A 16,861-nucleotide genomic window follows, 5' to 3' on the forward strand; every position below is an offset into this window, starting at 1 on the left:
AGGTGACTTCTGACGTGAGCAAACTCGGTCTTCCATGCATGATTTGATGACGAATAATTATGTTACATAATGCTCCATGTTGGCGTGTGTGTGTCATGAGTCTTTTCGGATACTGCTTCCTACACATAGTCTCTTTTGAAACTGTTCTTTTCTTGTTTGTGTATAAATTTCTTAATTCTTCCTTGTGTATCTCCAGAAAGCGGTTGACCTACATGTAGGATGGACAACACGACGGAGAGCTGTTCCAGTCATGTCGGCTCGATTGGCGAACAGATAGAAGGTGAGCATAACGTTGATAGATGATCAGATATATTGTATAGATGATCGGTACCTGATCATTCAAACGTGGGCATTTTTTTTTCCATAGACATGATAGATATATGATATATGGGTACTCCGTAGTAGTACTTCATGGGTTATATTCTTATACTGTCCGAGAGATTGGTCTGTATCTTGTAGCGGATATAATAATGTTCCGTGAAACTAAGTCTGGGTGCACGGCATCCCTTCCTATACAGAGGAGAGAAGTAAAAGTTAAAAAGAAAAAATTAAAAATCTCATCCAGACGAACGGCTTTTTCTGTCTAATTCTTATGTCGATATAAGACATATATTTTATCTCTCCGCTTTCAAGTGATGCTCACTGATTATCAGGTACTGAAATAAGGAAATATATATCTATGTCTTCTAAAATGACAGTATTGGAGTCTGGAGGGATACCCTCTGTCGATCTAAAGAGAAGACCCTATGGTTCTCCAATGGTACTTGTATTGGATTAAACATAAATAACTGTATATTTACGACACAAGATAGTAAACTACAATCTTGGATGAGTTGACCTCCTAAGCATCCCCTGTGGAGTTTTAACTGGAGGTTGCGTAGAGGGTGGACTTTCAGAAAAAGGATGAGAAGGAAGGGGCCTCAAACAGGGTATGTTTAAACTTTAGGGGGTCCTTTTGGGAAATAGTATAGATGGAGCCAAGTTGTTCCATGCTTTTACAGTGCATGGAAAAACATGAAAACTTATACAGACATCAGCCGTTTAATTTGATCTATCACAAACTGCTTGGTATGTCCCCTTCTTTCTCTTGTGAACTTGTTTCTGAGTATGTTATTGTACTGTATATCCAGATGGCCATGGAAAATCTTATTCAGGCATAATTATATAACTTGGAGAAACTCATGCAGACAATGATGATAATTCCACGGGACGGGATGATTACTATTACTATTTGATTGATGGATTGATAGATAGAAATTGCCAGCTAGCTGGCTAGGTATATATATATATATATATATATATATATATATATATATATATATATATATATATATATATATATCTATACACTGTAGACAGATAGATAATTGTTATATAGATTGATTGATAACTTGGTTTATTGAAAAGCATGCAAAATATTAGGCTGAAGGATATATTACTTATACGTTATACATATTACGTTATTTTAAAATGATAATCTTAGTTATCAATATATAGGAGCGTGTAACACAATGATAATGCAGACACATAAACGCATGCACATTACACACACAGCTATACCCATACTCCCTGCTCACGCGCCCATTTATACAAACACAGGTTATAATTTCCCTATTATGAGAATGGAACATTATAAACAAACTAGGGATCGACATGATCATAATCAATCTTCATTAAAAACAATAACAAACAATCGACGATAGGAAAAAAAAAAACCGTCGACATTTTATTAACAAGATTGGAGACGCGCAAGATTACATGGAGACATTTGACCATGTATAATGTAGTATACTGAACATTTCCCTGCATGTATAAAGGGCCCAATTATTGATTAGTAGGACTAGTAGCATTGGTTAAGCTCACTTTCATATGAACGAACAATGTAGAAGCAATTATACAGAGTGCCAGAAATACATGGGGTAAAACGGGCCTCGACACTTTAGGCTGTCGCTTGAGCAATTTTCATGACTGCATGCCCTCCTTTCTTTCAGTGTTGTGTGAGGGCCTTGAAGCGTACCTCAGAAGTAATCAGCCCGTAGAGTACCCCTTATCATTAAAGGGAACTCATTACATAATCGAACCTCATAGTATGCAAAGGCCTTTTGAGCTTCTTCATCACCCGCTGCTGTCGGATGAGCAGACGAAATGGCGTCGACAGGGCGTCGAGTATGCCGCGGCAAATCTTTTCACTTGTCATGTACTATAGTCTATACCGATGACTTATTCGCAGACCGCATTACAAAGCAATAAGTTTTGCTTCACCTCCCGGAATTCCCTCCCACCTACTCGCGCACTTTGCGTTGGCCACATTTAAGGCAAAAAGAAAAAAGAAAAAAAAAACGAGAAGAAAAAAAGAGGTAATCATGATAATGGCAATAATACAAATAACAAAAACCTAGGTTACCACCAAACAAAGAAGAAACATGAAAAGGGATATGAATAATAGGAATCATTGTTTGGAGATGGCGTAGAGGGAGATGGGGAGGGGAACAAACAGAAACATAAACTGGCAGTCGTATACCATCAGCTAGACAGGTGAATGGATTAAAGAAGCTATAGGCAAGACAGATTAAGAAAGAGTGTGTGTATGCCTGTGTGTGGGTGTGTTATATATCATGATTGTGCGTGTGTAAATAGTATTCATGTATACTTGTGTGTGTGTGTGTGTGTGTGGCCCATAAAGATATACGTAATAGATAGCGGAGATAATGTCTCATCATAACTTTGCCACGCATTATTTTATCATGGCATATTCAAAATCCAATCTGCCAACTGCTCTATCACAACACTTCAGCAGTCTGTTGAATATTCATACTTTTCATATATATTGATTTGCATGTTTCACGACAAATTACACGCGAAATTGTGTACAATCATTTAAACACCGTCGTTCCGTGCACCATTTTATATTGGTCGTACAGTTTCGCCGAAATTCAGCTTGATGTATAATTGCGTTTTTTTGGTTGTTGCTGTGTAATGTCATCTATTGTGGGTGTGTCACAAATCAGAGTTTCGAAACACGTCATAGTTTCTATGGTGATATCGCTATGTTATGTTGCAGTAGACATACGAGTGCAATCTGCGATATGCATACTTAATCATTCATTGTTACGCAACAGGAGGGTCGAGGGAATCGGATAGAGCAATTTGATCCATGATAGCCATCAAAGTGAGGGTCGCGAGCCGGATGAAAGGATATCCTCACTGATATATTATTATCAAGATTTGCGTGGAAATGGGCCTATAAAAAAAAAGGAGTAAAGTACGTGCACCAAAAACCTTCGCGATATAATATGCGGCAATAAAATAAATGATAACATATCCAAAGCAACGGCAGTATGGTTAACGAAAATTATGGGCGTGTGAGAAACTACAGTAACACCATAAATAGTCTACCCGCCTTTTTTTTCCTCCTAGATTAGTGAATATAGTATACGCATTTTCCTTTTCCTACAATGACTGAAAACTGTGACGTGGATACTTTTTTAGTTTTCTTGTTAACAATTTACCCTGTCGAAAGGCATGTCACAGTAGCTGTCAGTGTCATGGATAAACCGGGGACTCATATATAGAGAATCACAATGATTATAAATTCTTGTGGTTGCAATCAATTACTTGGTATGCATTGGGATAAGCAGCGGACTTGCAGGATACGATATGTCTGTTGAAACTTTTAAAGTTGTTGATATTTCACATGCAATTATTTCAATTAGCAATAATTGGAATCATCTTCATAAAACGCACCCAAAATGAAATTGGTGTACGCTTTCCACCTCGATTTGAAAGTGCGACGAAAAAAGTGTGCATACATTGTACATTAAATTTTCTTTCGAGCATGACTTTTTCGCCAAACAGATACACTGTATATTATTTCTTTTTCAGTGTTTCATTTTTTTTCACTGTCCTACACTGATCCTACACATTACTGGACCTGTTAGCTGTAACATGCAAGTAGTCGTATTCATATTTACTCATTCATTTTCATGTTTTTCGATCTTTTTTTAAGATATAGGCCTAATTTGCATGAACATGAAAAAGATAAACGTGAAGAACGACAATTTAAGATGACAATGGATATGACAATGTATCCCCCTTACCTGAAGTATATGTGTAATATATAATATGTATTATACAATATGTAATTTCTTATGTAATATGTGATATATTATGATGCATAATAAATGATAATATGCAAAACTTTTTAAATAAAAATATCTAATGTATTATTTGCATTAATATATAATGAGACATGATAGAACATTGTGATTGTATACTCTAATGATCAATTTTAATGATCAGTATGTACACTCTGCTCGATGCTTGACTTTAATATGTCTTTGATGTATTTCTCCTATCTCTGTCGACCATGCCATACAGCCTTCCGCAGCATCTACTGGGGGATCCCGCTTCTATCTTTCCTCACCGTCTTCGCCGGGCTCAACCTGTGCATGTTCATCCATTCGTGGGTGATGATCCGGCGGCACGTGCCTTACAGCGCCCGCCGAATCTTCCTCGTCCGCTTCTTCGCACTGTTTCCGGTGAGAGTTTGAACCAAACAAGTCCTACAGTGTAGAGGGAAAATTTCTGTTGCTGATATGATCTTTCTTCTCCACATTAAATTGGCAACTCCACTGCGTCTCTTTTGCATGTATCTGATATCGAAGGAAGTGGCAGCTGAACTGAATAGATTCATTAAGTCTACACATGCAGATACTGTCAATTTGAAAGAGAAATATGAATTGCTGATCTTCTGTTAACATGTTGTCAATAGTAAATCAGTCATAAGTAAAACGACTTGAGAGTTCTTTAAAATTCTGCATCCCAAACTATTTTAGGAATTGTTTAAAAAAAATAAGTGGCTCAAATGTATATTTTGATTTATATCTACTTCATAATATCACTCTAATAGTGATGATGGATATCATAATACCCCCCCCCCCCCCCCTCACACACACACACACACAGCACCAAACCCATATGGTGTACGTCTGGAACATGATCTCTTTAATCATCCTAGTATTTCTATCAGGAAACGAAACTCAAGTCCATGTTCCCCCCTGTCTCGCTGCAGCTTTTACTGATGCGTGATAAGTCCACTTTGCTTGTACGCAATGCATGTCTTCTTCTTCTTTGAAAAATGTTCAGAAGCTTCTCATGAGCTAATTTCACAATATTTCAGAAAATTCTTTCCTTTTTGTATTATGACATCACTGATTTCACATAATCATTATGAGAATGTTCGCCACTAACATTCATTGTACAAGTTATACAGTGCTATGCCTCGTGTGCATTTTCGTTTGGCACATACAAAAATCCCTTAAGTGAAACAATTGTGATAAGTTTACCTTTTAGAGATATGCTATCAATTATTGTAATCAATATTATTGATATCGTTATCATAGTGATACGCCTATCTTGTTAGCACTCCCTATGTATGAATGTTCTCTATATAAAGCGGTATTAATGGAAATACATTTGATTTGTAAACTCTTGCAATGGTATACCAATGCTATGATGTGCGGAGAGAAAGCTAACACCCTTGTTGTCTGTTTCTCCCATAAATATTCCATGGGTTTTCCCCGTGGTGTCCCCACGTGCCCTCTTTATGACCCTTAAGGACAGCATATCCTGTATCCCGTCTCGAATGCCCGAAACTGGCATGATTTCGCTTCGGTGACGTTCATGGACAATCTTGTTGGTTTCTTCCACAGATTTACTCGTTGACATCGATAGCTGGCCTGTACATTCCCCGAGCCGCCCTAATTACGAACTGGGTTTCTAGCTTGTGAGTATAGTCTATTATTATCGGTGCTAAACATTTACGGTTACAGGCTATCCGCATCGCCATCAGTACAACCATTTTTTCTTTCTGTAACTGATGAGTTTCTAGAATGCGAGCATATAATACCCTGTTATAAATACCAATGACATGAATCATTTTACGCTGTAACTGGTCCAATTCACCTTAGGGTCATATAATACCCTGTTATAAATACCAATGACATGAATAATATTACGCTGTAACCGGTCCAATTCACCTTAGGGTTGTTGTTTGTTTGTTTGTCTATTTGTGTGTGTGTGTGTGTGTGTGTGAGAGTGAGTGAGTGAGAGAGTGTTTAGATGCATTTTAGACTTTTTTGATGATGTAAGTTATAGTTCTTCGGGAATACAATCATATTTACACATACATACTTTCATGTTCACTTTGTACGCACCTGTCAATCCCTCATCAAACCCGACCATCGATAGAAGAAAAAAAACCTGTATTATTATTCAAACTCATGAAATTCTTCCGTCGAGATGTTTTCATTGCAACGTCGATGTAGGGCATTTGTTTATCAGTTGCAAACTTTATATTGCTCTTATGTTCTTATATCCATAATTGGCTAAGCATAAATTTTGTCCTCTCCCCCTCTCTCATCCCCTCCTAGATACATGTCCACCACTCTCTATGCCTTCGTTCTGCTCATCGTCGACTACTTCGGAGGGATCGAGAAGATGGAAGCGTACATGACTGGTCGGGAGGTGTCGCTACGTGCCCCGCCCTTCACCTGCTGCTGCCCCTGCCTACCATCCGTCAAATTCTCCATGTAAGACACCTGACATGTGGACCTTTTCATGTAATGGTCTTCCGTGACATCAATAAAAACCACAAATTAGAGTAGCATTTACAGTAGAAACAATGACAGCGACGCACCAGGAGAAGGAAAGAGTTGGAGATTACGGATAAAAGCAAAAACAAGAACAAGTAAAAAAAGAGGGATAAAAGAAGAAGAAAATTAGGGGAAGGAAGAAGGAGAAGAAGAAGGAGATGATAATGATAGTCAAATAAGGGAAGAAAAACAGTCCGATGTACGTCTTAGAAAAAGAAGTGCAGGAATAGTTTTGTTTTATTCCATTTTTTTTAAAGTTGCAGTGGATGTGTAAATTTTTGGAGGGGAATTCCCCCCCCCCCCCCCCCAAAAAAAAAAAAAAAAAAAAATGTATCTTTATTCAGCTCATGCAGAAGCAGAATGATAACCGAAACACTTGGTGAAAGTTTTTGAAAAAGAAAATCATCTAGTCCGTTCGAAAGTTGTGAAGTTCGTATTGATTACACGGGCTCTAAATTATTCGTGATGGCACAGAAGTAAAATAATGTGAAAAAAAAATCGAATTGCATACACATTTGAACATTCTTCTAGTCCATCGGAAAAAAGTATTTCACGTAGCTCTTCCAAAATGGCATGACAAATAATATTTACGTATTATACAATATCTCAGTAGCATCTCAAGGGAATATTATATTTCATTTTCAATGAATATATTTGTGAGATTCCTGGTATATACAGTGTACATCAGTTGTTGTGTATTTGCACGTTTTGTTGATACAAAAACAATATCACAAATTTACATTATCCTGATGGTCATGGCAATATTTTTCCATCGTCAGATTAAGAAAAAAATTAAGTTATAAAAACTAACGAAACGACAACAGCAATGTTACTGTGATCTACATTTTGTAATATGAATATTTTACTTGAGATTCAGATTTTCATATCATTCGGAAAGATCCCAAAATACGACATTTTTTTTTTTAATTCAGATAAATTATAATCTGTTCTATTGATCCATCTCAGGAAACTTTTCCACACTTTTCGGGGGCTAGTCTTGCAGACAGCGTACATCCGTCCTACCATTGTCTTTATCGGCGCCGTTTTGTGGGCTGATGGAATCTACAACCCGTCCTCGGTAAGTTTGGTGTCACCATGGTTACGCAACTATCGTTGTCATTATAATTTTCTCTCTTTTTTTTTTGGGGGGGGGGGAGGTTGTGGTTGTAAGAAGGGCATGATGTCAGTTTGAATCCGTAGGCCCTGTGGTTGCCGAAACAAGAGCCTCTGTGATTGGTGAGCTCTTCGCGCCTAAAGAACAAAACTGACCAATTACTGGCAGACGACGATCCTGCCTTCTGAACATAACAGTTAAGAGGAAGACATGGATAGAGAAAACCCACAACATCCTCAGTTGACACAAGTATCATGGATGATATATCAGACAGATTAACATTTGGAAGTGATTTGAAATCGAACTATCACAACTAAGAAAGTCGTGAGATTTAGACATAGCAAATAGTGATAGCAATGGCAACCTCGTGTGTTTTAGCTACGGTCAGATTGTGGCGCTAGTTTACAACTCTGCAACAGGAAACAAACGGCGTAAAACGAAACACAGAGAAACGGCGTAAACCAGAGACTGATATACCGTTCAGTAGGTTGACGGGGTACTTTCCGCACGAGTCGCCTCCGTATTAAAGGTTCATGCGTCACTGTAATGACACGACCTTGATTGCTCGATTTTACGTTTCTTGTACAGATATTACCTATGTCGTGGTTGTTCATAAGTAGTACCCACCAGCAAAACTTAGTCAAAGCGACTGGCGTTATATTCAATTGCTTTTTCGCGGTAACGAGACCTCCGCGTATGTTTGTATGTTAGGACGTGCGGGGCAAAGATTGTTTTCCATGCTAATTTGTAGAGCATCATGCGCTGAGTGTACACAGCAGCCTTCAACTCTATTGCAGAAGTAGGCTCCCAGTGTATCGTGAATACTGGCATGGCGCAGTAAGCCCATAAAGCACAATGGATTACATGTCAACATGTGATCGTATGTAGAGATGTCATGGTCATCGTGGGATCCTTATAATATGATCGTCTGCCAAATATCAAAGCCAAGGTCTTGAAGTGTGTTCACTGCAGCCTCGAAGGGTCAATTAGATATAGGAGACTATAAGTCCAAGTTTGAGTGCAGTGAAGTAAACAAAACAGTTTTACTTTCAGTGCAGTTTTCACCCGGTTCTATTTGACCGTTATTAAAAAGGAGACTTCCGGATGGTTTTCCGACTTTTGCATTTAAACATCTATAGATTGGTTATGCTGGGTACGGAGTTTCAGAATTTATCGTGATTGGGTCAAGGAATAAAGATATCTTGAAAATGTAAAACAAATCAGAATGAACGAGGATGATGACACACCAGCTTCATACAAAAATTCATGATTGGGTGTCCATGGAAGCAGAAGACTAGTAGAAATTAAGAATGCATATGTTCTACACAGATGAACTTATTAAGCAAGTGGTATTCTACTGGCATTGCATTGCTATATTACTGGAATACTAGTATATTAGCCTCCTTGTATCGTCATTACCCTCGGTCAGTGTAATATATTTTTGGGTTTTCAGACTATTGGTTTGTCTGCTCAAGGACCACAATATATACATAGTATTAAGCAAATTTATACATGACACTATCAATTTATATACTACATAATGTGAAATGATATAAATAGTCTGGAATGTCTCTTTGATGAATATGCGAGACAAAGAGAATGGGATGGAGAGTTCCTGTCAATAAGATGAAAAATAGAAAGTTATGGAATTGTACAGATTACTCAAGTAAAATATTTGACACAAAAGAGATAACAGCCACACAAGCGAATGGGCACAGGCGGTGCTCTCCCTTCGCAATAAAAAAAGCTTATCCCATTGGTTTGTGTACAGATAATATATATCATGTTAATTATAAAGCAGCTACAAGCTGTTTCCCCGTAGGATTAATCGTTGCTAGGTTACTTCCAGACTGTTGGATGCAAAGGATTATAGATTAGTTTAATGATTTCATTCCAAAGGAAAGTAATATTTCCGTGAAGATTTATATGCGGGTCATTTGAAACCTATAATAGTAAAGTGACGAGATCATTAATTCCTCTTTCCTGGTTGCTTCTGGTATCACTGTTACTTGAAGAAAAAGAAAAAAAAACTTTGCAACTGACCAGACATATCGCATCACTTCCTCATTCGTCTTTCCGGTATTTTCTTGCCGTTGGACTAGCTCTGGTTATTCTTATGTACATGAAGCTATGCTTCGTTTTTCTCTTTTTTGTGTGTTCCGTGGCTGACTTGGCTGATTTTATTTCTTCTGATGTCATGTATTCATTCATCTATTTTTGTATCATGTTACGCTTCGAGAAATTCTGAATAGATTTTATCACGTGAAAAAAAAATACAACTACAAAATGCAAAGCTTCTTAATTAGGTCCGAATCTGACGGAACCTGACATTGTGGTCGTGTGCTTAACTACAAGCTGTATATTATTTTGTTCAAGCCAAGTTGGACACGGTCTGGAATTTCACATAATTATTATCGGCGAGGTCTCACATACGCCTATAGCAGAACTGTCCTCAATACAGAAAAAAAGTACGACCATGTCATTTTATAATTATCTAATAAGCTATAATCATGAATATAACTTATGTGCTATCGTTGTGATTGTCGTCTCTGTTGTTGTTACTGTGTCACTATCGTTATTATTAGCACTGATACAGTTGTATTAAAAAACAAAGCATCATTATTAAGACATTATTTCATCAATTGTTGTTATTTTGCTGACTCCATGCCGTCATTTCCGATCAGATCGCGCCGGACTCCGCCTTCATCTACCTGACGGCTATCGGCCTCCTGTCCTCACTTCTCGCCGTGTTCGGCCTCTCGATCATCTACAACGCCACCGCCGAGCCGCTGCAGTACTTCATGGTCGGCGCCAAGTTCAACGCCATGAAGTTCACGCTCATCCTCACCAACGCGCAGAACCTCGTGATGGGCATCTTCGTCAAAACCGGCGTCATCCCGTGCGTCGGCCCCTTCAACACTGCCTCGAGAGGACAGGGTGAGTCCAATGTTTGTTTTTGTTTGTCTGTTTGTTTGTTTGTTTGTTTGTTTGTTTGTTTGTTTGTGTGTTTGTGTGTTTGTCTTCCATCTGAGAAGATGGCTTGACAGCCCATATTCAGCTACACTAAGCTGGGGGTGTTTCATAAAGCTGTTCTTAAAAGTTACGAACGACTTAAGAACGACTGGTGATCAATTCTTGTGCTGAACTATGGAAATTCTGATAAGTATAGCACATCAGAACTGATCATGAGTCGTTCTTAAGTCATTCGTAACTTTAAAAACAGCTTTATGAATCACCCCCAGGTCTTTCATGGGGTCCAGTTGGATGTTAGGCGGGACCGCTTCACGAGGTTAAACACCCTGCTCTTTGCAATGAATGAATGAAGCGGGATCTTTTACGTGCATGAGTTATGACTCTCTCTCTCACATGGCACCTCCATTTTAATATGTCCTGTCCGAGGGATAGAATGTTTTGCCTCTACTAGAGTGGACGGCATGATTACACAACATTGTTCCGTCCAGACTCGGGTATCGAACCCGGGTCGCTTGGGTCGGATGCAGACGCGATGCCGACTGAGCCAACTCCTTGCCATGTGATCATAAGGTCGCCAGAACCTTGATTGGAATAGCACACCAAGTATTTTGATAATGTTACTCTAAGGGATGGAATAGTTTTGGTTTAGATGCATGAATATTCTGGTTTTAACATTTTGTGAGATGAATAGAATTCACTTCTATGCGTGTTGCCGACATCGCGTCAATAGTAATTTCTCGCAAAATGAGGGTAAAGAATAGATAATTAGATAGATAAACTGATGTGTAGATATGTAGAAAGATGCAATTATCGATAGGTAGATATTCAGATAGCTAGCTAGATAACTAGATAGATAGGTAGATTGGTATGTAAATACGTAGAAATATACAAATAGATACGTAGAAAGATAGATGGATAGATTGATATGTAGATAAGTAGGGTATCAATGTGGATATATGGATAGGATATAATATAGATTGATGTGATTTCCCTACCTTTCACTATCTCAATTTAGTCCTCTACAACATGCTGGTGATCTGTGAAATGTTCCTCCTCACCGTCATGCTGAAATTCTACTACTGCTGGTGGATGAGCAAGAACGAGTACGGCCGCGACTCCCTGAGCAAGACCGTCGGCACCCACCCGCTCTCCGACCCGGAGAAGAACAACGGCGCCGCCGGCGAGAACCAGTCCCAGGACGTCGAGAAGTTCAGGGTGACGGATGCCGAGAAGGCGTCCGAGAACGGGGCTTACGTCAACGAGATCGCCATCGACTACGAGAAGAACATGAAGGACGAGGACACTCCCTTGTAAACCAAGTAGAAAAGCAAAAAAAAGAAAAAAGAAAAAAAAAAGAAAAAGTGCCCACTGCTTTCTTTTTCTCCCCTGTGCCTACAATGAAGTTGTGTTTTTTTTTTTTAAATCTAAAAAGTGCAGCACAGCCTTAATGTTTTATTGTTGTTTTGTTCAGTCTACCTTACCATCGTTCACCGAAGTGTCTTTCAACAACAACAACAACAACAACAACAACAACAACAACAACAACAACAACACAACAAAACAGCACCAAAAACAACAACAAAGAAAACAACAACAATGACAACTATCAACAACATAAGAATCAACAACCACTAAAACACACATTTAACCATTTTGTCTGGGATGTCCAGGTTAAGCCTAGACATTGCTTTTTGTGTGTACGTCAGAAGTTTATGATATATACATGCAATATTTATAGTCATGGATTTATTGATAACGGCTGATTACGAAAAACAAGAACTTAAAAACCTTGCGGTTTACCTGTGAATTTGTACATAGATATACATGTGCTCTGTACATACTTTGTCTGTTCACCAAAGGCCTTTCACTGCATCGCAATGTTTGTCACGTCCAATTACGAGATCTGTTATTATTATTATTATTATTATTATTATTATTATTATTATTGTTATTATTATTATTATTATTATTATCATTATTATTATTATTATTATTATCATTATTATTATCATTATGATTATTATCATTATCATTATTATCATTATTATTATTATGTACACGTGGGACTGAAGTACAGCTCCCAAAGTTCCAGAAAAGAAACACTAAATTGTTAGTACCTCTAATTATTTTGTAAACATAAGTAAATGCGTATTGAGATGTGTACAAGTCGTTGACGAACATTGTTACTTGTTTGATAACTCTTGTATTCTAGTCCCTGCCTGATGATTATATCAAAATCAAACATTTTTTTTTTCATAATTTGTTTCATCGCCTTCAGTGCTATTCAACTCTCAATGTTTGTGGGGTGAAACACCTCAAGAGAGATTAACATTTTTATGTAAAAGTTATGTCACGTTATTTTAAATGAGGTTGAATGAATATGCAAGGCTGGTGCTTGTAGGAATTTTAGAGCTACATAGAGGTAAGATACCTTGTATATAAAGCCATGAACAGCACAACGTATAGACAACGTATAATTTATAGTTATATAATCAATGTGCACAAATTTGACACTTTTTTATCATTGATCGTACGGGTTAGCATGGATCTTCATTTAGGATGTTTAGTTGTTTTCATTCACTCTGTAAACGTGTGATTATCTTGACTGGTCTCTGTAAAAGTGAAAACAAGAAACTAGACTGAATAATGTACACTTCGAGGTTGAAAAATGTGTTATACTTAAAGAGTCTTACCATGCAATCTTGCCATGCAGGTAGGCCCACTGTGTGATGCAGGGCAAGCTATTTTTACATGTATTATCCATTGCCTCTTTCCTTTACCCATCTGAACGTATATGGGTAGCAGACACTTAATCGGTCTTCTGATTCTGTTTTGTAATATGTAAAAAAAAATCATCACTATTAGGTATTTTGTAAAAGTATTATCGATGAGAATAATGAGAGATGAGAACCGTTGTAATGATAATCGTTATCGTTATACCATCAAATGAACAAGAACTTTCGATTTAAATTGTGAAGGAAGTCAGGTGATAGTTTTGACTTTGACGTCACGCGTGACGTCGAAAGCTACTGATGAATAATTATCAGTGATTGGACTTGATGGCTAGATAGTTAAGTAAACTATTTTGAGTTTAGAAAATAAATGCCTTAATTGCCGGATGGGTTCAAAGGGAGAAAATGGCAGTCCAAAGAATATGAAGTATTTATGCTTGTGAAAATCCTTAATGATGCTGCACTGCAGCGCAACTAATACATGTGTAGTATACCTGGCTAGCAGCTAATAAATCCTATTTCAAATTTTAACTCTACTCACGTTTTCATAAATTGTGCGTAAACTATATAGATATACTAAGCGTATATGAAGTCATTATGTACTTACGTTCTAACCCTTTATGCGAGCAATAAAACACCGGTATATTTACTGCATGACCCTTTGAAAGATTAGACAAAGAAGAACTTTTTATGAGAAATTGAGGAATCGTAACAATCACAAATTGTGCATGTAATTTTGCTTTATGCACCAAATGATCAGGGCTGATTATATACATGCCATGTATTCTGTATTGACTATGAGCCAACTAATACAACTGTTTGTGTCCACGTAAGATTTTTCCTGTCGATTGATTCTTTGGGGAGTGTGTGTGCATGAGAACCGTGTCTCTATATAATATGTACAATTGTGGTTGATCAAGTGATAACGAAAGAGAAAATAAGTTGAACTGCGACACATTCACTCTCTTTTTGTTTCATCTCTTCAAAATTAGTACAACGTTTCTGTGTCCTACGGTGTAGTCGTTGTGTCTACGATCAAAGGGAAATACATCTCCATCTAATGCTCAAGTTGATGTGAATACGTTGCGGGTAACCTCAGGCAAGCGCAGAAGTGAAAGCTTTCAATCGCACAGAGAAGAACATTAGTGGTGGTCTAAATTGGAAATGTTTCTGATCACAATCAGTGATACAAGTGGTTAGGACGATGCAACTTTGATAATTAACTGAGAAGTTTGGAAATACAGTATTATATAGATATTTATTTGCCCATAATTTGATGACTAAGAACCTTATTTCAGTTACAAAGTCATCATCATTCAGTCATTACTACGCCAGAACAATTTGATGTGAGGAATGTGTAATTACTTCGTAAATCATGTCAAAAACAGGAAATTTTGTGAAGATTCTGTGTGCAAACACAGGAAATAGGTAGAAACCGCATGGGAGGAGATGTGATTTGTCGCGAGATATGGTTTACTTCGAAAGTAATGTGCATGCGTCTGTGTGTATATGTGTGTGGGTGTGTGTGTGTACATCTCAAATATCTCAGTTACAAATCAAGGGAATGTGTAGTGTTTGAGAAAAGGAGAAGAGGGTTTGCAAAGTTCTTCTAATAATTAATGTTCTCTTTATCGCCTTTTAAACTGTAATATGAATCACAGGAGTTCCCACCTAAGGGATATTTAATTAATCTTTCAATAAAATAATCATGATATCTTTTGAACGGATCGTCCGATTTTCTTCAAATGTTCACTGAATAAGCCCCTACTCTTTAAAAAAAAATACCCACATAAATGTTTAGACCTTTGACCTCTGTGCAGAATTATTGTAGGGCCGCAATGAGTGGCTCTTCGATCAACAAACATTTTCTTTCGCGAGTATTTTTAAATATTCTTTAAAATGTTGCAATTTCACCACACATTCGGCAGGCATCTCTAACCATCATACAGAGAGGAGGAGGAAACAAATAACATGCACACAAATAACTATGACGTTGAATAAGTTGCGTAGCGTTTATTTCGTCGTTTCCATCTCGTGCATCTTCACTGTTACAGATTCAGTTGTAGCATATCAAGGAGATGGCACTAACAGCCTTAGTTCTAAGACCATATTAGTAACCCGAGTTTGCCTATCGCGGATATAAACCTTCTCAAAAACCTTCTCAATGAGTGCTCATCCGATGTAAATCAATCAAGAACACATTCGCGAACGTGACATAATACATGTACTCCTTCTTTTTATAAAAAAATCCAGGTTACTCTTAAGTTATAGCCAGCTACACAAGCTCGCAGTAAAATGTGTTCTCAATCTAAATCCCTTCATTTTTTTTTTATCTTGGCTTGCCCAGAGTAATTTGAGTAGATCTGGCTGCTTTTATCATTCCTTTACAGGAGCGAGCTTTGTGTTCATGTACAGTTCTTTTATGGAGTCGGGTCAACGAATCTTCAGGTAATACTGCAGGATGCTATACCAATATACAAAGCACTGTCACGTAGACTTGATGCTACCGTGATTATCATGGCATACCCGTATTTAATGGGATGTGAAGTAGCCGCAAAATCATGTCATTAGAATAAGATGAGGTAATAACAACAACTATAATTAACGCATACAGCTGCTTCATAATGTAAGGAAAAAGAAAACCGAAGGTGAAAAGCCTTTTTGTTGGAAGCAATGTGACCTTGTACGTATAGTGGAAGGGTATAGAATCTCTGATGCGCTTAGTGTGTTTTGCTCCTCGTGTATGCGACGCATTCATGTACATTACTCATTTAGTAATAATGATTGGCGATTTGGTTTTTTGAACAGTCAGTTTCGTTTCTGCAGAATGCGTCACGTGATAGCAATTTGTGCAGTACACTTGAATATCTGATGCTCCAGTGTGCATTGACCAAAGAGGCTATACGGAGACCATGGAGATATCGTAGTCACTGTCTATTCGTATATAACCCCTTTGGCACTGGTCCATACATACCTCTCGCCACCTTGCGAACACGCGCACGCACATGCTCATGATTTTGCTGCGACAATCAACTACGACAAGCAGAGAAGGACCAATTATAATGAGGAGGATGGGAGTAGCTGGGTCCTCTTTACGTTTTCTGCAAAGGTCCAATATGAGCTAAAATTGTCACCGGCTGATGACCGTCCTTATATGGCTATTTCATTAACACTGCGAATATTTGGAATATCGAATCATCAGTATCTGTCCACCACCATCATGCTGTCCGAAACCAGACGTTTTGCGTATGCAGCGTGTGATGACCAATACTAGTAACTTACACGACACACTAAAGCACATTGTCCAAGGCATTTTTTTAACATGCTAAGTTGCAATCAATAATGAGGTAACACGAAATATCCAAAGGAATATCAAGTGTGCCACTTTC

General features: G+C 37.8%; 1 protein-coding gene across 1 annotated transcript; it reads left to right on the forward strand.

The window, feature by feature from the left end:
* Nucleotides 1-219: 219 nt before the first annotated feature.
* LOC139740263 (organic solute transporter subunit alpha-like) lies at nucleotides 220-12,054 on the forward strand. Its single transcript, XM_071650846.1, has 7 exons — nucleotides 220-280; nucleotides 4,378-4,538; nucleotides 5,712-5,785; nucleotides 6,432-6,590; nucleotides 7,620-7,731; nucleotides 10,452-10,704; nucleotides 11,756-12,054. Exons 1-7 carry the CDS (start codon nucleotides 220-222, stop codon nucleotides 12,052-12,054), a joined length of 1,119 nt encoding a protein of 372 aa, XP_071506947.1.
* Nucleotides 12,055-16,861: the final 4,807 nt, after the last annotated feature.

This window comes from Diadema antillarum, unplaced genomic scaffold (genome assembly GCF_040938485.1).
Source record: "Diadema antillarum isolate AM-2024a unplaced genomic scaffold, OU_Dant_1.0 seq00000846_RagTag, whole genome shotgun sequence".
NCBI classification, from domain to species: domain Eukaryota; kingdom Metazoa; phylum Echinodermata; class Echinoidea; order Diadematoida; family Diadematidae; genus Diadema; species Diadema antillarum.